The sequence below is a fragment of the Perca fluviatilis genome, chromosome 6 (genome assembly GCF_010015445.1).
Source record: "Perca fluviatilis chromosome 6, GENO_Pfluv_1.0, whole genome shotgun sequence".
NCBI classification, from domain to species: Eukaryota; Metazoa; Chordata; class Actinopteri; order Perciformes; family Percidae; genus Perca; species Perca fluviatilis.
Window position 1 is genome coordinate 43,496,720 of NC_053117.1, and position 21,047 is coordinate 43,517,766.

At 42.8% G+C, this 21,047-nt stretch overlaps 1 protein-coding gene across 4 annotated transcripts in view; it reads right to left on the minus strand.

Moving 5' to 3' along the window:
* LOC120560199 (disabled homolog 2-interacting protein-like) overlaps positions 1–21,047 on the minus strand; it is a 47,158-nt gene that overhangs the window by 15,759 nt on the left and 10,352 nt on the right. For 3 of the 4 annotated variants that reach the window (XM_039802458.1, XM_039802460.1, XM_039802459.1), the window contains 9 exons: positions 20,522–20,631; positions 8,972–9,116; positions 8,722–8,894; positions 8,203–8,474; positions 4,931–5,139; positions 4,708–4,852; positions 1,897–2,041; positions 1,346–1,582; positions 299–488 (listed from right to left, as the gene is read on the minus strand). In XM_039802458.1, coding sequence (XP_039658392.1) covers positions 299–488; positions 1,346–1,582; positions 1,897–2,041; positions 4,708–4,852; positions 4,931–5,139; positions 8,203–8,474; positions 8,722–8,894; positions 8,972–9,116; positions 20,522–20,631 — 1,626 coding nt within the window. Of the gene's footprint in view, positions 1–298; positions 489–1,345; positions 1,583–1,896; positions 2,042–4,707; positions 4,853–4,930; positions 5,140–8,202; positions 8,475–8,721; positions 8,895–8,971; positions 9,117–14,775; positions 15,362–20,521; positions 20,632–21,047 lie in introns of those variants that run through there. The other variant, XM_039802461.1, reaches the window with a different exon arrangement.

Below are 21,047 nucleotides of genomic sequence, written 5' to 3' on the forward strand. Positions count from 1 at the left end.
CTCAGTGTGTTACCTGATCTATCTCAGCGTGTTACCTGGTCAATCTCAGCAAGCAGCGTGTTACCTGGTCTATCTCAGCGTGTTACCTGGTCTATCTCAGCTTGTTACCTGGTCTATCTCAGCAAGCAGCGTGTTACCTGGTCTATCTCAGCAAGCAGCGTGTTACCTGGTCTATCTTGGCGTGTTACCTGGTCTATCTCGGCCTGTTACCTGGTCTATCTTGGCGTGTTACCTGGTCTATCTCGGCCTGTTACCTGGTCCATCTCGGCCTGTTACCTGGTCCATCTCGGCCTGTTACCTGGTCTATCTCGGCGAGCAGCGTGTGCAGGCTGGACAGTTCACGGCCGAGGTCTATGTAGCCGTCAAAGCCAGCAGTGTGGTTAAGTCCGTCAGGGTTGGAGATCTCCTGCAGGAAACGCTGCATGCTGCTCCACTGACGCTCCACAAAGTCATTCATAAACAACATGTACTCCTCTTTAGTCCCGAACCTTAGACACAGGGAATAGGACAGGGAACAGGAAACAGGTTTACAAAAATCACAGTAAAAGCCCTGGAGCTCCTTCACAGTAAAAGCCCTGGAGCTCCTTCACAGTAAAAGCCCTGGAGCTCCTTCACAGTAAAAGCCCTGCAGCTCCTTCACAGTAAAAACCCTGCAGCTCCTTCACAGTAAAAGCCCTCCAGCTCATTCACAGTAAAAGCCCTGCAGCTCTTTCACAGTAAAAGCCCTCCAGCTCCTTCACAGTAAAAGCCCTCCTTCACAGTAAAAGCCCTCCTTCACAGTAAAAGACCTGCAGCTCCTTCAGAATAAAAGACTTCCAGCTCCTTCACAATAAAAGCCCTGCAGCTCCTTCACAATAAAAGCCCTGCAGCTCCTTCACAGTAAAAGCCCTCCAGCTTCTTCACAGTAAAAGCCCTGCAGCTCCTTCACAGTAAAAGCCCTCCAACTCCTTCACAGTAAAAGCCCTCCAGCTCCTTCACAATAAAAGTCCTGCAGCTCCTTCACAGTAAAACCTGCAGCTCCTTCACAGTAAAGGCCCTGCAGTTCCTTCACAGTAAAAGCCCTCTAGCTCCTTCACAGTAAATGCCTTCCAGCTCCTTCACAGTAAAAGCCCTCCAGCTCCTTCACAGTAAAAGCCTTCCAGCTCCTTCACAGTAAAAGCCCTCCAGCTCCTTCAGAATAAAAACCCTGCAGCTCCTTCACAATAAAAGCCCTCCAGTTCCTTCACAATGAAAGCCCTGCATCTCTTTCACAGTAAAAGCCCTCCAGGTCCTTCACAATAAAACCCCTGCAGCTCCTTCACAGTAAAACCCCTGCAGCTCCTTCAGAATAAGAGCCTGGACTTACTTGCTGAAGTTGGCGAGGTTCTGGATAACTTTGGCAATCAGCGTCAACGTTCTGGCAGAGCGTTCATCGGGGTATTCCTGCATCAGGTCGAAGAGCGACGGCGACATCACTGCTGGACACAGGAAGCGCAGGAACAGCGAGGCGCTGATGAGACGCTCGCTGATGTCCGGTCGCCCCCGGTTACAGCACTCCTGTCGCCATGACGCAAACACCTCCTTCAGCTCCCGGGGGAAAACCCTGAGAGAGGAGGGGGAGGTTATAAAATATGTGTGTGTGTGTGTGTGTACAGTGTGTATTTGTGTGTGTGTGTGTACAATGTGTATGTGTGTGTGTACAGTGTGTATGTGTGTGTACAGTGTGTATGTGTGTGTATGTGAGTGTATTTGTGTGTACAGTGTGTATGGTGTGTATAGTGTGTATGTGTGTGTACAGTGTGTACAGTCTGTATGTGTGTACAGTGTGTATGTGTGTGTACAGTGTGTACAGTGTGTATGTGTGTGTACAGTGTATATGTGTGTGTACAGTGTGTATGTGTGTGTATGTGTGTGCACCTGTAGGAGTCGAGGATCTTGCAGAATGCGAGCTCGCAGCACATCCTCAGGTTGGCCTGATGCTCTGAGAGGTTAGAGGTTGCACAGCGAGACGGGTCCACTTCACAGTTCTCATCGGACTCATACAGAGCTTTAATGAACTCACCTGACACACACACACACATTCACACACACACACACACACACACACACACACACACACACACACAGAGACACACACAGACACAAACACAGAGAGAGACACACAAAAGTTTGAAAAATGACTCAGACCGATTCATCAATTATCAAAATAGTTTGATAATGTTACAGTTGAGAGCAGCTTTACTGTTAACCATCTTCCAGTTTTTAATGATCAAGATGTTTTTGTTTTCAGATGTATTTGATGTTGATGGGTGAGATTATGAAATGTAAATATTGTGTCTGCATGCATGCATGTGTGAGAGCAGGTCAAGAAGTTAATGGTAATGTTGACAGCTCTGATTATCAATGAGCCATTTCTTTAACTGGATCTTGAATGTACTATATGTATTTAGATTTCTGATGGTTATGGGGGTGAGGTTCCACTCAGTAGCAGCTCGAACAGAGAAATAATTATGGCCAAATACACTTTTCCTAAATGGAATAATATAATCTCCCCTCGCTGCACCTCTGGTTCTGCTGTGATCAGCTGTTCGGATAATGACCAACTGGTGGAGAGGAGGACATAATAAACCGTGAATAATTTTATAGACAAGACATAGTTTTGAATATTTTACCATGTTTTCCCAGTTGAGTAATCTGTATTTTTGTAATATTGGACAATGATAAAAAAAGCCTTGGTTTGTTCATAAAGTGATTGCAGCGGTTTCAGAAATGTTACACTAGCTTGTGACCAAATGGGTAAACAGTAAGTGATATGTGAGAAGATCATAGAGTGCACGTACATATTTGCTGCCTGTGTGGACATTCAATGGCGAATGTACCTAAAGTTACTGAGGTTGAATTTGATTCGATTACAGACCCTTTTTACATGTGATGTAAATGACAACTTTGAATCAATTAAAACCCCCAGATATTGGTTTTCAGACACGATCTGCAGCCTTTCCCCTAACACTAAAACATCCGGCTCAACACTAAAGTTTCTGTGGGTCTTGAAAAAACATTGTTACTGTTTGTGTTGTGTTCAACTGCAGGCAGGATTGTTTCAACCAAGCTGTAATATTAACCATGGTGTTGGTGAGCTTCTCAGCCACCTGAGAGATATCACTACCATGAACATAGATTACGGTGTAATCAGCATACATCTGCACAGAACCATCAGAACAGATGGACGCGAGGTCATTAATATAAAGTGAGAACAACAAAGGTCCTAAATTTAATCCTTGAGGAAGACCAATGGACAGACTGATTTAAAAGACTGGACTCAGACATGTTGGGAGCGGTCAGTGAGGTAAGACTCAATCCATTTAAGCGCATCTGAGGAGAAACTGAAACGGCGTAATTTTGTCAGCAAGATTTTATGATTGATGGTGTCAAAGGCCTTCTTGAGAATCTTGAGATCCAGGAACACGGCACCAACAACCCCACCTCGGTCCAATAGACCTCTGATGTTTTCAGTAAAGAAGCAAGTCGCAGTCTCTGTGGAGTAGTTTGCTCTAAAGCCAAACTGCATAGGGTGGAGAGCATTGGGTGTGGTATTTCGATGGTTAATAATTTGTTTTGCTATCAGTTTCTCTGCAATCTTAGACACTGTGGGCAATATACTGATAGGTCTGTAGTTTGACATGGAATGAGGATCTCCACTTTTGAAAATACGAGCAACAATAGCTGGTTTCCACATGCTTGGGAACATATTTTGTGAAATAGAGAGATTGATAATTTTGGTAATGGGGCATGTGACTGATGTACTGAACTCCTTGAGCATCAATGTATCCATACCATAAATATCTTTGAATCTTGATGATCTGAGTGATTTAATGGTCTTTGATACCTCAGATACTGTGATGTTTATTAAACTGAAAACTGATTGACATGTGTCTATTGGAGGAGTGTATGTGTTCTCAGGTGCAAAACAGCTTGCTATGTTAGCCACAGAATCAATAAAATAGTGATTGAACGCCTCCGCTACAACCTCAGTATTATTTGTTAGTTGTTCATTTATTTTAATTTCTATAGTATTTTGTCCTTTGGGGCGATCACCTGTCATTTTTCTTTCATATTATTTTAGCATTTCCATTAGATTTTTCGATTATAGTGAGAAAGAAATCTGCCTTTGCTTTTCTTAATGTTCTTACAACTTTATTTCTCAACATGGTAAAACGTCCTCTGTCATGAGTGAGTTTAGTTTTATTTGCTATTTTTAGGGCTTGGTCTCGCATTTTCATGAGTTTTATGATTCCTGGGTTTATCCAGGGTACAGTGTTTTTGTGTTGTTTGTGCTTGATTTGTAGTTTTTTTTGAATTTTTAGTTTTCATTGAATTTGGTTAGCTGCAGCTACAAAGTTTTGAAATTTACTTTTGGGGATTGCAATAGTTTATTTTTTTGTCTCTAGCACAGGAATGGAAACGTTTTTTGGTAAGCTAACATAGTTAAAACAGATGCTGTAGAAGTTAGATTTTTAGTTTCCTAGGGACAAGAGTTAGATTGTGATCTGATAAGCCTGTTAACATATTGAATGATTTTACAATTCTTTCTGGTCTGTGTATGTCTGTGTGTGTGTCTGTGTATGTCTATGTCTGTGTGTGTGTCTGTGTATGTCTCTGTGTGTGTGTGTGTGTGTGTGTGTGTGTGTGTGTGTGTGTGTGTGTGTGTGTGTGTGTGTGTGATTGTACCGAGGGCATCCTGCAGGTACTTCTGTCCAATCAACTTCAGGTATTCTTCGATGCTTTTCGTCGCAAGCGTGTTCTCTCTGAAGATCAGCTGGTCATTGTCACGGCAACGGTCCACCTCCGACATCATCAGGTCCGTCAGGAAGTCCTGCAGAAAAGGTGGTCAAAGGTCACCCTCATTCAGTCCGGTAAAACTTTATTTATGCAGAGAGGGTGTTGTGGTTACCTTGGCCTTCCCGGTGCTGTGCAGGATGTGGACCAGTGCAGCAGCGAGCTCCTCTTTAGCCCTCAGACTGAGCGAGGCCTCCAGCGTGTTGCAGAGCAGCAGGTAGTTGGAGCTGATGTACTCGGCAAACTCTTTGTACTGCTCCATCGGCAGGATGGCGATGCTCTGGTACCGAGCTTTGATACGCACTGTCGGCACCGACGACTTCCCTGAAACAGGAAACTATAGCTATGTTTCCATCCACTTGTCAATCAAATTATCTGAAGTTTGGTAAAAAAACTCATGCGAATAAAGCTGAGTGTGAAAGTGTGTTTCCATCCAACAGCTTTAAAGCGAATAAAAACCTGCTGCGTAATGACGTCACGTGCTGTTTTGAGATTAAATTGGTATATCAAATTGATTTGAGACATTTTAAAGGTGTTTCCATTCATTTTTTGCACTGAATCGCACAAGATTCAAGCGAACTTTTGCGAACAAAGTTTTGCTAGACAGAAGTAGTGGTTGTTGTTAATATTAGAAGCCAAGCTATAAGCTCCGATGGGCCTTTGGCTGAGGATCTGATCCAGCTCATCAAAAAGGTGGAACTTGCCTTTTATTTTCCCTCTGGCACCGCTGCGAGACAACTCTCTTTTTTGAGCCGTGTATCGCTGTTTGAGCGCCTTCCATTTACTCCGCAGGACGTCCCACGGCTGGTCGTAAGGGACATTCTAAAACGCTTAACGTGAAAAAGCTTTACGTGGTTTAATGTATCTTAACAACGATCAATCATCACCAGATGTATCATGGTCATATCTTGTCATGAACACTTAAGCCTGTCAAAAAAACTAAATCGAAATCCAACGATTAAAAGTTATCTCACGTTAATGTGTCAGATAACGTCCATAATATTTGGACATTGGGTTAGATTTGACCGTTTTAAGTGGTTATGATGAGCAATATAGAAGAGGATTTTTTTGGTGATGATTGATCGTTGTTTAGGTACATTAAACCACCGTTAGCTTTTCACATAAAGGACTATAAAGCCAATGAGAACCGTGGAGAGTCAACCCCCAGCCGCTCCGCTGCCCTGAAGCATAAACGCTTTATGTCAGATAACGTCCATAATAATTGGACATTGGGTTAGATTATTTGACAGTTTTCAGTGGTTATGATGGGTAATATGAGAGAGAAATTTGGTGATGATTGATCATTGTTTAGGTACATTAAACCACGTTAAGCTTTTTCCTCGCCATACGGCCACTGATGAAGAAAACATTAACGTGAGATAACTTCTGTAATCGTTGGATTTCGATTTAGTTTTTTTGAAAGGCTAAGATGTTCATGACAAGATATGACCATGATACATCTGGTGATGATTGATCGTTGTTAAGATACATTAAACCGTGTTAAGCTTTTTCACGTTAAGCATTTTAGAATGTCCCTGTCGTAACCTTTGTTGGTCATTTCCTTCGCTAGCTCCTGATAAATGATGGCGTTTCTTAGATTTTTGCTATCTAAAATAGCTGTTATATTTTTCTGGTAAATTAAATTTAAAAAAGTATCTCGTCTCCTCGTTTGTCCACTTACATCTGTTTTTGTTGACACCTGTCATGTGTGCAAACAGAGCGGAAATACTGGGCGGAAATGAACTGAAACTTCTTCGTGTTATTGCGGGTTGCAACCATAAAATGACCTAAAACTTAATCGCAATTCATTATTTATTCGGCAAATAACGTTTCCATCAGCGTTTATCGCATAAGCCGTATATATATATATCGATCAAGAGAAAATCCGATGAGACCGAACGTATTTTTTTGAGTCGGTATTCATGAAATTCAATCGGATTTTACTGTTTCCATGACGGCATTTTTCATTCGATATCACTTAATTCGGATAAAAACGGGTCGATGGAAACATAGCTAATGTGAACATCATCAGACCTGGATGCTTGTAGCTAGGGGTGGGTCCGGAGAACCGGTACTAAACTGGTACCGAATATCAAAGTTTGGGTTTCTATTCAACACTGCTCGGCACCTGCCGGGTCCAAGCATCTGGGAATGATGTTTAAACTAAAATGTGCTCTGCTACACAACGAGTAAAGAACTCCTGTGAGGAATAATGTAGCACACATGTGTCTCAATGTGTGAGAGTGAGCAGAGAAATTAGAGAGAGCATGTTTGTAGCTGAGAACGTAGCAGTTAGCTGCGAACGTAGCAGTTATCTGTGAACGTAGCAGTTATCTGTGAACATAGCAGTTAGCTGTGAACTGTGAACGTAGCAGTTAGCTGTGAACTGTGAACGTAGCATTTAGCCGTGAAAGTAGCAGTTAGCTGTGAACTGTGAACATAGCAGTTAGCTGTGAACTGTGAACGTAGCAGTTAGCTGTGAACTGTAAACGTAGCATTTAGCCGTGAACGTAGCAGTTAGCTGTGAAGGTAGCAGTTAGCTGTGAATGTAGCAGTTAGCTGTGAAGGTAGCAGTTAGCTGTGAATGTAGCAGTGCAGTGTGTGTACAGTTTGGGCCATTTGTCGGTTAATAAATGCAACAACTCCATAAGACCCAAGCTAAATTCCTCCTGCTGATTAAAGTGAAGGGGGTTAGCCCCAACGTTAGCTACAAGCTAAAGCACCCATGCTCACAGGAAGTCACACAAATGGGCCGTTTCAGTTACACTCCCACACTGCCACTCTTGATTAGTCCTGAAGCTTCAAAGCACAAAATTTTTTATTTGGGACAGCCCTTAATAAGAGTATTGCTAAGTATCGTATCCATCCCTACTACTAGCTCAAACTACTTGTTTGAACTCAGTGAACCTGTTGTCTGACAGTGTCAAACTGATCTACGTACCTCTGCACACATCAGTGCAAGTTCTATGAGAAAGTGGGTTTGTCTTCTTTATACAACTGTAGACTGGAGCACTGGAATATTTCTCTTTACAAGCTGCCTTCTTATTGATGTTCTCTACTGGCGCCTAAAGCTGTCGGTAGCTGCACCCTTCACACAGACAAATGATGTACGACATCAACGTTTGGTGCCTCGATTTGGAAAAATTGGAAATGGGCTCTTGGCCAGATGGACTTGCAGAGCAAATCTCAAATTTGCCAGAAGTTTGGCAGGATTTTCCCAGGCTAGGATAAAGGACTTGACCACTGAATGCACATGTCCTGTTACTGTTGGTTACTGTATGTTGAGATTCTGATCCTGCTGCCTTGGACAGGACTCCCTTGTAAAAGAGATTCTGAATCTCAATGGGACTATTTCCTGGTTAAATAAAGGTTAAATAAATTAAAAACCTCGGAGGGTGCTGGGCGTGCTCACTGAGTACCACTTCTCCACCAGCTGTCTGCCGGTCACCATGGCGACGGGGATGTTGACCAGACCGACATAGCTGCTCTTGTCCTTCTTCCGCTTCCTGTCGGTGTCTTTGTAGAGGTGCAGGGTGACGGCGCTGATGGACGGCAGGCTGCTGAAGTCGAAACGTTCTCCCCAGAATATGTTGTCAGTCTTCAGTTTACACGACGTCCGAGCGTAAAGGCTGTCGTCCAGACACAGCTCGCAGAAGTACCTGAAGTAAAAATACTCTGTTACTTCTGACAGCGACAGTTACTTCTACATATTGTAATGATGAACAGTAAGCAAAATGTTAGGCATAGTGTTCCACAAGGCTCTGTGATTGGACCAATTCTGTTTACCTTAGATATGCTTCCTCTAGGAAACAATCTATTAACTTTCACAATTATGTAATGTATGTGTGTGTAGCTTCCCTTACCTTCTCTAGGTGTAGCGCCCCCCCCAGGTGTTGCCCCCCCTACCTTTTCTTGGCCGGCAGGTCTTTGGCCTCCACCACCCACAGCGTTAGCACGTTCTCCAGCCGCCGGCTGTTGTCTTTGTTGGGGTGAACGGCTCTCCTCAGGTTCTCCATCCATTTATCTCTTTCTGCCGCCGAACGACAAGAGAAACACTTTGTTCCTGTCGAGGTCGTTACCTAGGAGACGCAGGGTCAGAGGTTATCACCACGGAAACACTGGAGGGTTTGGAAGTGTGATTGTGTGAGTGTTTCACCTCAAAGCAGTAGTCCTGCCCCAGCAGGGAGGAGTGGACGGGTTTGATGACCACCGATTGGTCCATCCTGAGCTCCAGAGACGACACACAGCCGGCGCTCAGCAACGACTCCTGGCTACCACAACGCAGCCGCCGCATCACACACCTGAAACAGACCAGAACAGCTCCGGTACCGACCCAAACATCACACACCTGAAACAGACCAGAACAGCTCCGGTACCGACCCAAACATCACACACCTGAAACAGACCAGAACAGCTCCGGTACCGACCCAAACATCACACACCTGAAACAGACCAGAACAGCTCCGGTAACGACCCAAACATCCAACTTCACATCAGCGTAAGCTGTTACTAGGGGTGGGAATCACCAGAGGCCTCACGATACTTATGTCACGATAGGATATTATTGCGATTTTAAAGATATTGCAATATCCTTTTTTCCCAACTACAAATTTATCCCAATTTCAAATGATGTCCCCAAAAGAAAACTTTGTCAACATCTGTTTTACCTAAAAAGATATACATGTCTCTGTTTGTTCATCTCACTTTAATTTTATTGCTGCACAATTAGATTATCAAGCAGACAGACTGACCAACACATATATAATAATCGATCCATACTTGGCGTCTGTGTATCGATACAGTATTGCCACGGAAAATATTGCGATACTCTGCAGTATCGATTTTTAACCCCTAGCTGTTACAAAACCTCTATCGTTAGTAATTCATGTCCGATATTCTAAATTTGAATATGTGATAAAATTGTATAAAAAAAACAGACAATCAAATATGACATCCACGTGTTTTTTCTCGCCTGGCCTGTTCCCCCTAAACATCCATCTCTCTGGGTAATGTCCTGTTGAGCCCCAACCGGGACATCCAGACAGTTCACAGCGGGGGTGTTCATGGCGGTTTTATCGTGTGGCTGGTGCCAAACAAAGAAAACAAACCACGAGGGTGAAGAAGAAGTCACAAAATGCAAATGAAAATGTCTAACTGGAGAGGCGGAACTTCTGTCGGTAAAACACCCAGAAATAATCAGACAGATTCAAGGAACGAAGAGAGACTATTGTCTATGACCTGGTCTGGATCAACGGAAGAACATTTCCAGGATAATTGCCTGTTTAGAAGCATAGTTTTAGCAGACGTAGTCTGCCAGATGTCCCTTGCCTTGACAACAAAGTTTGAGCTAACAAGCTACACGCTAAACATGTAAAGTTCTGAAGAAGATGTGGACGGTGCAACAAGGCAGGCCTGCTTGGTTCTTTCAGGGAATTATTGTAAAGATTTATAAAGAATATGTTTAGATTATTTCCTCTCTAACTGGGAGGTTTTATAAAGAATATGTTTAGATCATTTCCTCTCTAACTGGGAGGTTTTATAAAGAATATGTTAGATCATTTCCTCTCTAACTGGGAGGTTTTATAAAGAATATGTTTAGATCATTTCCTCTCTAACTGGGAGGTTTTATAAAGAATATGTTTAGATCATTTCCTCTCTAACTGGGAGGTTTTATAAAGAATATGTTTAGATCATTTCCTCTCTAACTGGGAGGTTTTATAAAGAATATGTTAGATCATCTCCTCTCTAACTGGGAGGTTTTATAAAGAATATGTTAGATCATCTCCTCTCTAACTGGGAGGTTTTATAAAGAATATGTTTAGATCATTTCCTCTCTAACTGGGAGGTTTTATAAAGAATATGTTTAGATCATTTCCTCTCTAACTGGGAGGTTTTATAAAGAATATGTTTAGATCATTTCCTCTCTAACTGGGAGGATTTATAAAGAATATGTTAGATCATTTCCTCTAACGGGGAGGTTTTATAAAGAATATGTTTAGATCATTTCCTCTCTAACTGGGAGGTTTTATAAAGAATATGTTAGATCATTTCCTCTCTAACTGGGAGGTTTTATAAAGAATATGTTTAGATCATTTCCTCTCTAACTGGGAGGTTTTATAAAGAATATGTTAGATCATTTCCTCTCTAACTGGGAGGTTTTATAAAGAATATGTTAGATCATTTCCTCTTTAACTGGGAGGTTTTATAAAGAATATGTTAGATCATTTCCTCTCTAACTGGGAGGTTTTATAAAGAATATGTTTAGATAATTTCCTCTCTAACTGGGAGGTTTTATAAAGAATATGTTTAGATCATTTCCTCTCTAACTGGGAGGTTTTATAAAGAATATGTTTAGATCATTTCCTCTCTCGCCGGGAGGTTTTATAAAGAATATGTTTAGATAATTTCCTCTCTCTAACTGGGAGGTTTTATAAAGAATATGTTTAGATCATTTCCTCTCTAACTGGGAGGTTTTATAAAGAATATGTTTAGATAATTTCCCTCTAACGGGAGGTTTTATAAAGAATATGTTTAGATCATTTCCTCTCTAACTGGGAGGTTTTATAAAGAATATGTTTAGATCATTTCCTCTTTAACTGGGAGGTTTTATAAAGAATATGTTAGATCATCTCCTCTCTAACTGGGAGGTTTTATAAAGAATATGTTTAGATCATTTCCTCTCTAACGGGAGGTTTTATAAAGAATATGTTTAGATCATTTCCTCTCTAACGGGAGGTTTTATAAAGAATATGTTTAGATAATTTCCTCTCTCTAACTGGGAGGTTTTATAAAGAATATGTTTAGATCATTTCCTCTCTAACTGGGAGGTTTTATAAAGAATATGTTTAGATCATTTCCTCTCTAACTGGGGGTTTATAAAGAATATGTTAGATCATCTCCTCTCTAACTGGGAGGTGTTATAAAGAATATGTTAGATCATTTCCTCTCTAACTGGGAGGTGTTATAAAGAATATGTTAGATCATTTCCTCTCTAACTGGGAGGTTTTATAAAGAATATGTTTAGATCATTTCCTCTCTAACGGGGAGGTATTAAAAGAATATGTTTAGATCATTTCCTCTCTAACTGGGAGGTTTTATAAAGAATATGTTAGATCATTTTTCTCTTCTTCTAACTGGGAGGTTTTATAAAGAATATGTTTAGATCATTTCCTCTCGAGCGAGGTTTTATAAAGAATATGTTAGATCATTTCCTCTCTAACTGGGAGGTTTTATAAAGAATATGTTTAGATAATTTCCTCTCTAACTGGGAGGTTTTATAAAGAAATATGTTAGATCATCTCCTCTCTAACTGGGAGGTTTTATAAAGAATATGTTAGATCATCTCCTCTCTTAACGGGAGGTTTTATAAAGAATATGTTTAGATCATTTCCTCTCTAACGGGGAGGTTTTTTAGCAAGAATATGTTTAGATCATTTCCTCTCTAACTGGGAGGTTTTATAAAAGAATATGGTTAGATCATTTCCTCTCTAACTGGGAGGTTTTATAAAGAATATGTTTAGATATTTCTCCTCTCTAACGGGAGGTTTTATAAAGAATATGTTAGATCATCTCCTCTCTAACTGGGAGGTTTTATAAAGAATATGTTAGATCATCTCCTCTCTAACTGGGAGGTTTTATAAAGAATATGTTTAGATCATTTCCTCTCTAACTGGGAGGTTTTATAAAGAATATATTAGATCATTTCCTCTCTAACTGGGAGGTGTTATAAAGAATATGTTTAGATCATCTCCTCTCTAACGGGGAGGTTTTATAAAGAATATGTTTAGATCATTTCCTCTCTAACTGGGAGGTTTTATAAAGAATATGTTTAGATCATTTCCTCTCTAACTGGGAGGTTTATAAAGAATATATTAGATCATTTCCTCTCTAACTGGGAGGTTTTATAAAGAATATGTTAGATCATCTCCTCTCTAACTGGGAGGTTTTATAAAGAATATGTTAGATCATCTCCTCTCTAACTGGGAGGTTTTATAAAGAGTATGTTAGATCATTTCCTCTTTTTTTTCTTAAGGAACAACTCATGAGCAGCACAACTCATTTCATACATGTGAAGGTTTGGGAAACCTGGATAAATTGCACATGAGCAGGAGATTTAATGAACACAAGTACAGTATAACCAAGATGGGTTATTGTGCAGTGCTGTCCCAACTCTCTGAAGGTGTATTTAAACTCATGCTGGAGGCGTTACGTTTAGCTGAATGTTTAGGGTACACAAAGATATTGCAGTCATCTAAACACAGATACTAAAGCCTAGTTCAGCCCCTCTCTCTCTCTCTCTGGGAAGTATGCTAAAGGGTGCCCCGCTGGCCCCCCGACCCGCAAAAAAAAAAAAAAAAAAAACCCAGCCTTACAATTTTCTAGAAAAGAAAAAAAAAATTTTTTTTTTTATTTTTTTAGATATACACTTAGACACTTAGAATAATAATCTGAGTCTGTCAGCAGCAACAACAGAACTTTTAGTGGACTCTAACTGCTGCTGAACATTAGTCCTGTAGGGTTACATTACAGCTTGGTTCTGGTTTAATACTGGACCAGTTTCAGAGATTGTTGTTCACATTACGCCCACCAGACAACATTCCAAGTCGCAGACACATGTCCTGATGCCCTGCTACGCCCTACAGTGCCCTTTTATGCCCTGCAGTACTGTTACGCCCTCCTACCAAGAGCCTGGGTCTGTCCCGTCAGACTCCTCCTACCAAGAGCCTGGGTCTGTCCCGTCAAACACCTCCTACCAAGAGCCTGGGTCTGTCCCGTCAGACACCTCCTACCAAGAGCCTGGGTCTGTCCCGTCAGACTCCTCCTACCAAGAGCCTGGGTCTGTCCCGTCAGACACCTCCTACCAAGAGCCTGGGTCTGTCCCGTCAGACACCTCCTACTAAGAGCCTGGGTCTGTCCCGTCAGACACCTCCTACCAAGAGCCTGGGTCTGTCCCGTCAAACACCTCCTACCAAGAGCCTGGGTCTGTCCCGTCAGACACCTCCTACCAAGAGCCTGGGTCTGTCCCAGGTTTCTCCCTGAGAGGGAGTTTTTCCTCGCCACTGTCACACTGAATGCTTGCTCTTGGGGGAATTACTGGAATTGTTGTGTCTTTGTAAATTATAGAGTGTGGTCTAGACCTACTTTATCTGTAAAGTGTCTCGAGATAACTCGTGTTATTGAATTGAATCTCCAATGTCTGGACGTTCAGACAAAATCAAACGTGTTTGATATTATCCTACGTTTGAAGTCTTCGTGGTATAATCTTCTAGTCTGAGACTGAAACCTCAGAGACATTCTGAGAGAGTGTCTTTCGATGTGAGATGGTGTCAGACTTTGGTCTTTTCAGGGTCTTTCATGGTAGACATCAGTCACTTAGACACAAATGCAAAGGAAAATAGGGTCCAGGTTTAATTTAATCACCAATCAAAAATATTTTTCTGTCAAATAAAACCAGCTGATCATAAAAACACAACAACCAGTCAGCTGTGACTCTGACACACACACATGACACCTGACATGAAGGATGATCTGTTGTCCGTTAGCTCTTGTCATTATCTTACCAAGGAGCTTACAGCTGAAAGTGCGTCTTTGTATGTGTCTCGGTCTGTGTGTGTGTGTGTGTCTGCCATTGTGAACATGGTTTAGCTGAGCATGTTGGCTAACAGCGTGTGTCTAGCCTAGCCACATGCTAACATAGCAGGCTAGCTGTGTGCAGACTAAAGACAGGCTAACACACACACACACACACACACACACACACACACACACACACACACACACACACACACACACACACACAGAGACAGGGACGCAGCATGTATAGTCATGCAAATCAGTTAGAAGAAGACGCCAATCCCCCCCCCCACACACACCCACACCCACACACACACTGCAGCCCGTCTATCTCTTCAGAGGACAAAGGCTGGTTAATGCATGCAGAGAATCGGTGCAGATACTCACAGAGCATCCTGAGAGGAAGAGAGGAGGAGGAAAAGGAGGAGAGGCTAAGGATCCATCTTCTCCTTCAGCAGGAGAGAGAGTGGAAGAAAGATGGAGAACCTGCTGATCCTGACGCTGTTTGGGAGAACAGCTGAAGCCTCTGTCTGTCTGTCTGTCTGTTAGCTTGCTGCTAACGATGCTAGACGGCTCCAGCTCTCTCTCTCTCTCTGTCAGCAGCGGCCCCTCCCCTGCAGTGAGGCTGCACTTCCTTTCCTTTCTCCTCTCAGAGTGACATCACTGTGACATCATCAAACCATGGACCACATAATAACCCCCCACCCCCTCCAAAACCTCTGAGGATATGGGTGGTTTGTTTACCACTCTGTTTTTGACCTTTTTTTGCATTTTCTTTGAGATTTTTTCCACAATTGTTGTTGCTTTGTCGACCCCTCCCCTGCAGTGAGACTCTAATCTCCTCTTTGGTCTCCCTTTACAACTCTGGAAGAACATTTGTACAATCCCAGTACCTTAACAGTGGACAGCTGGGACCCTTCCCTTTTGGGGGCCCTCGTGGGCCCTATAGAGAGACAGACCCAGAGAGAGACAGACCCAGAGACAGAGACAGAGAGAGACAGACCCAGAGAGAGAGAGGGAGAGAGACAGACCCAGAGAGAGAGAGAGGGAAAGAGACAGACCCAGAGAGAGAGAGGTAGAGAGACAGACCCCAGAGAGAGACAGACCCAGAGACAGAGACAGAGAGAGACAGACCCAGAGAGAGAGAGGTAGAGAGACAGACCCAGAGAGAGAGAGAGGGAAAGAGACAGACCCAGAGAGAGAGAGGGAGAGAGACAGACCCAGAGAGAGAGAGAGGGAGAGAGACAGACCCAGAGAGAGAGAGAGAGAGAGAGACAGACCCAGAGAGAGAGAGAGAGAGAGAGAGACCCAGAGAGAGAGAGAGAGAGACAGACCCAGAGAGAGAGAGAGGGAAAGAGACAGACCCAGAGAGAGAGAGGGAGAGAGACAGACCCAGAGAGAGAGAGAGGGAAAGAGACAGACCCAGAGAGAGAGAGGGAGAGAGACAGACCCAGAGAGAGAGAGTGTGAAAGAGACAGACCCAGAGAGAGAGAGGGAGAGAGACAGACCCAGAGAGAGTCAGACCCAGAGAGAGTCAGACCCAGAGAGAGACAGACCCAGAGAGAGACAGACCCAGAGAGAGACAGACCCAGAGAGAGACAGACCCAGAGAGAGTCAGACCCAGAGAGAGACAGACCCAGAGAGAGACAGACCCAGAGAGAGAGAGGGAGAGAGACAGACCCAGAGAGAGTCAGACCCAGAGAGAGTCAGACCCAGAGAGAGACAGACCCAGAGAGAGAGAGAGAGAGACAGACCCAGAGAGAGACAGACCCAGAGAGAGTCAGACCCAGAGAGAGACAGACCCAGAGAGAGACAGACCCAGAGAGAGATGGACCCAGAGAGACTAGGAGCGAAAGCGAAGCCTCAAACACTTTTGTCACAAAACATTTTTTTTTAAATGTAAATTTAATAAAATTTAATAAAATCTTAACTCTTACTCAAAGAGCTTTTACATTTACCTCTATGGTCTAATGTAAAGGTTCTGCCATTGGACTCTATGACCCATCTAATGTAAAGGTTCTGCCATTGGACTCTATGACCCATCTAATGTAAAGGTTCTGAAATTGGACTCTATAGTCCGTCTAATGTAAAGGTTCTGCCATTGGACTGTATGACCCGTCTAATGTAAAGGTTCTGCCATTGGACTCTATAGTCCGTCTAATGTAAAGGTTCTGCCATTGGACTGTATGACCCGTCTAATGTAAAGGTTCTGCCATTGGACTCTATGGTCCGTCTAATGTAAAGGTTCTGCCATTGGACTCTATGACCCGTCTAATGTAAAGGTTCTGCCATTGGACTCTATAGTCCGTCTAATGTAAAGGTTCTGCCATTGGACTCTATGGTCCGTCTAATGTAAAGGTTCTGCCATTGGACTCTATAGTCTAATGTAAAGGTTCTGCCATTGGACTCTATGGTCCGTCTAATGTAAAGGTTCTACCATTGGACTGTATGACCCGTCTAATGTAAAGGTTCTGCCATTGGACTCTATGGTCCGTCTAATGTAAAGGTTCTGCCATTGGACTCTATGACCCGTCTAATGTAAAGGTTCTACCATTGGACTATCTGACGCGTCTAATGTAAAGGTTCTGCCATTGGACTCTATGGTCCGTCTAATGTAAAGGTTCTACCATTGGAATCTATGGTGGTCCTGCCTAATGTAAAGGTTCTGCCATTGGACTCTATGGTCCGTCTAATGTAAAGGTTCTACCATTGGACTCTATGGTCCGTCTAATGTAAAGGTTCTGCCATTGGACTCTATGACCCGTCTAATGTAAAGGTTCTACCATTGGACTCTATGGTCTGTCTAATGTAAAGGTTCTGCCATTGGACTCTATGACCAGTCTAATATAAAGGTTCTGCCATTGGACTCTATGACCAGTCTAATGTAAAGGTTCTGCCATTGGACTCTATGACCCGTCTAATGTAAAGGTTCTGCCATTGGACTCTATGACCCGTCTAATGTAAAGGTTCTACCATTGGACTCTATGGTCCGTCTAATGTAAAGGTTCTGCCATTGGACTCTATGGTCCGTCTAATGTAAAGGTTCTGCCATTGGACTCTATGACCCGTCTAATGTAAAGGTTCTACCATTGGACTCTATGGTCCGTCTAATGTAAAAGGTTCTGCCATTGGACACTATGGGCGGTACTGTGCTGGTTCTGCCATTGGACTCTATGGTCCGTCAAATTTAAAGGTTCTGCAATTGGGCTCTATGGTCCGTCTAATGTAAAGGTTCTGCCATTGGACTCTATGGTCTGTCTAATGTAAAGGTTCTGCCATTGGACACTATGGTCCGTCTAATGTAAAGGTTCTACCATTGGACTGTATGACCCGTCTAATGTAAAGGTTCTGCCATTGGACTCTATGGTCCGTCTAATGTAAAGGTTCTGCCATTGGACTCTATGACCCGTCTAATGTAAAGGTTCTGCCATTGGACTGTATGACCCGTCTAATGTAAAGGTTCTGCCATTGGACTCTATGGTCCGTCTAATGTAAAGGTTCTGCCATTGGACTCTATGACCCGTCTAATGTAAAGGTTCTGCCATTGGACTCTATGGTCTGTCTAATGTAAAGGTTCTGCCATTGGACACTATGGTCCGTCTAATGTAAAGGTTCTACCATTGGACTGTATGACCCGTCTAATGTAAAGGTTCTGCCATTGGACTCTATGGTCCGTCTAATGTAAAGGTTCTGCCATTGGACTCTATGACCCGTCTAATGTAAAGGTTCTGCCATTGGACTGTATGACCCTGTCTAATGTAAAGGTTCTGCCATTGGACTCTATGGTCCGTCTAATGTAAAGGTTCTGCCATTGGACTCTATGACCCGTCTAATGTAAAGGTTCTGCCATTGGACTCTATGACCCGTCTAATGTAAAGGTTCTGCCATTGGACTCTATGGTCCGTCTAATGTAAAGGTTCTACCATTGGAATCTATGGTCTGTCTAATGTAAAGGTTCTGCCATTGGACTCTATGGTCCGTCTAATGGAAAGGTTCTGCCATTGGACTCTATGACCCGTCTAATGTAAAGGTTCTACCATTGGACTCTATGGTCCGTCTAATGGAAAGGTTCTGCCATTGGACTGTATAACCCGTCTAATGTAAAGGTTCTGCCATTGGACACTATGGTCCGTCTAATGTAAAGGTTCTGCCATTGGACACTATGGTCCGTCTAATGTAAAGGTTCTGCCATTGGACTCTATGGTCCGTCTAATGTAAAGGTTCTGTCATTGGTCTTTATGGTCCGTCTAATGTAAAGGTTCTGCCATTGGTCTCTATGGTCCGTCTAATGTAAAGGTTCTGCCATTGGACTCTATGACCCGTCTAATGTAAAGGTTCTACCATTGGACTCTATGACCTGTCTAATGTAAAGGTTCTGCCATTGGACTCTATGACCCGTCTAATGTAAAGGTTCTACCATTGGACTCTATGACCCGTCTAATGTAAAGGTTCTGCCATTGGACTCTATAGTCCGTCTAATGTAAAGGTTCTGCCATTGGACTCTATGTCGTCCGCCAATGTAAAGGTTCTACCAATGGACTCTATGACCCCGTCTAATGTAAAGGTTCTGCCATTGGACTCTATGACCCATCTAATGTAAAGGTTCTGAAATTGGACTCTATAGTCCGTCTAATGTAAAGGTTCTGCCATTGGACTCTATGACCCATCTAATGTAAAGGTTCTGAAATTGGACTCTATAGTCCGTCTAATGTAAAGGTTCTGCCATTGGACTGTATGACGTCGTCTAATGTAAAGGTTCTGCCATTGGACTCTATAGTCCGTCTAATGTAAAGGTTCTGCCATTGGACTGTATGATGCGCGCCTAATGTAAAGGTTCTGCCATTGGACTCTATGGTCCGTCTAATGTAAAGGTTCTGCCATTGGACTCTATGACCCGTCTAATGTAAAGGTTCTGCCATTGGACTCTATGGTCCGTCTAATGTAAAGGTTCTGCCATTGGACTCTATGGTCCGTCTAATGTAAAGGTTCTGCCATTGGACTCTATGGTCCGTCTAATGTAAAGGTTCTGCCATTGGACTCTATGGTCCGTCTAATGTAAAGGTTCTACCATTGGACTGTATGACCCGTCTAATGTAAAGGTTCTGCCATTGGACTCTATGGTCCGTCTAATGTAAAGGTTCTGCCATTGGACTCTATGACCCGTCTAATGTAAAGGTTCTACCATTGGACTATCTGACGCGTCTAATGTAAAGGTTCTGCCATTGGACTCTATGGTCCGTCTAATGTAAAGGTTCTACCATTGGAATCTATGGTCCGTCTAATGTAAAGGTTCTGCCATTGGACTCTATGACCCGTCTAATGTAAAGGTTCTACCATTGGACTCTATGGTCCGTCTAATGTAAAGGTTCTGCCATTGGACTCTATGACCCGTCTAATGTAAAGGTTCTACCATTGGACTCTATGGTCTGTCTAATGTAAAGGTTCTGCCATTGGACTCTATGACCAGTCTAATATAAAGGTTCTGCCATTGGACTCTATGACCAGTCTAATGTAAAGGTTCTGCCATTGGACTCTATGACCCGTCTAATGTAAAGGTTCTGCCATTGGACTCTATGACCCGTCTAATGTAAAGGTTCTACCATTGGACTCTATGGTCCGTCTAATGTAAAGGTTCTGCCATTGGACTCTATGGTCCGTCTAATGTAAAGGTTCTGCCATTGGACTCTATGACCCGTCTAATGTAAAGGTTCTACCATTGGACTCTATGGTCCGTCTAATGTAAAGGTTCTGCCATTGGACTCTATGGTCCGTCTAATGTAAAGGTTCTGCCATTGGACTCTATGGTCCGTCAAATTTAAAGGTTCTGCCATTGGGCTCTATGGTCCGTCTAATGTAAAGGTTCTGCCATTGGACTCTATGGTCTGTCTAATGTAAAGGTTCTACCATTGGACTCTATGGTCCGTCTAATGTAAAGGTTCTGCCATTGGACTCTATGGTCCGTCTAATGTAAAGGTTCTGTCATTGGTCTCTATGGTCCGTCTAATGTAAAGGTTCTACCAATGGACTCTATGACCCGTCTAATGTAAAGGTTCTACCATTGGACTCTATCACCCGTCTAATGTAAAGGTTCTGCCATTGGACTCTATGACCCGTCTAATGTAAAGGTTCTGACCTGCTGTCAGCGGTGTGGGTCAGGTCGGACTTCACGCTGCTCGGGCGACACAATTTGGGCTGAGAGCGAGTCCGGCGAAGAGACTGCTTCAACCTCCGGGAGAGAAAACCCTGAAGAGGAACAGGAAGTCAGACATCTCTCTATCCTCTGAAGGTTTCTGAGGTTCTACAGTCAAAGTCTTCATTGATTATGGATCATCAGATGTTAATATCCAATCACATTCAGTCTATATAAGAAGGGGACAGTGCAGAACAATAAAAGTAATGACTAAACACGGGTTAAACATGCCAGAGTTAGCCATCGGTAGTCCCCTGACCACGGTGTTAAAAAGATATTTTAAAATACAAAGAAACAAGACAAAAAGACAACAGAGGCAGAAAGATTAGCAACCAAACTGAACAGAAAATACAACGCATTAATAAGCCTTTCATTTTATTTAACTGTATTTTTATTTGTTCAGAGGTTAGCAGTAGTTTGCACTGAACTGGTACTTGCTTAGTTCTTCTTTCTTTTCTTACGAACAAAT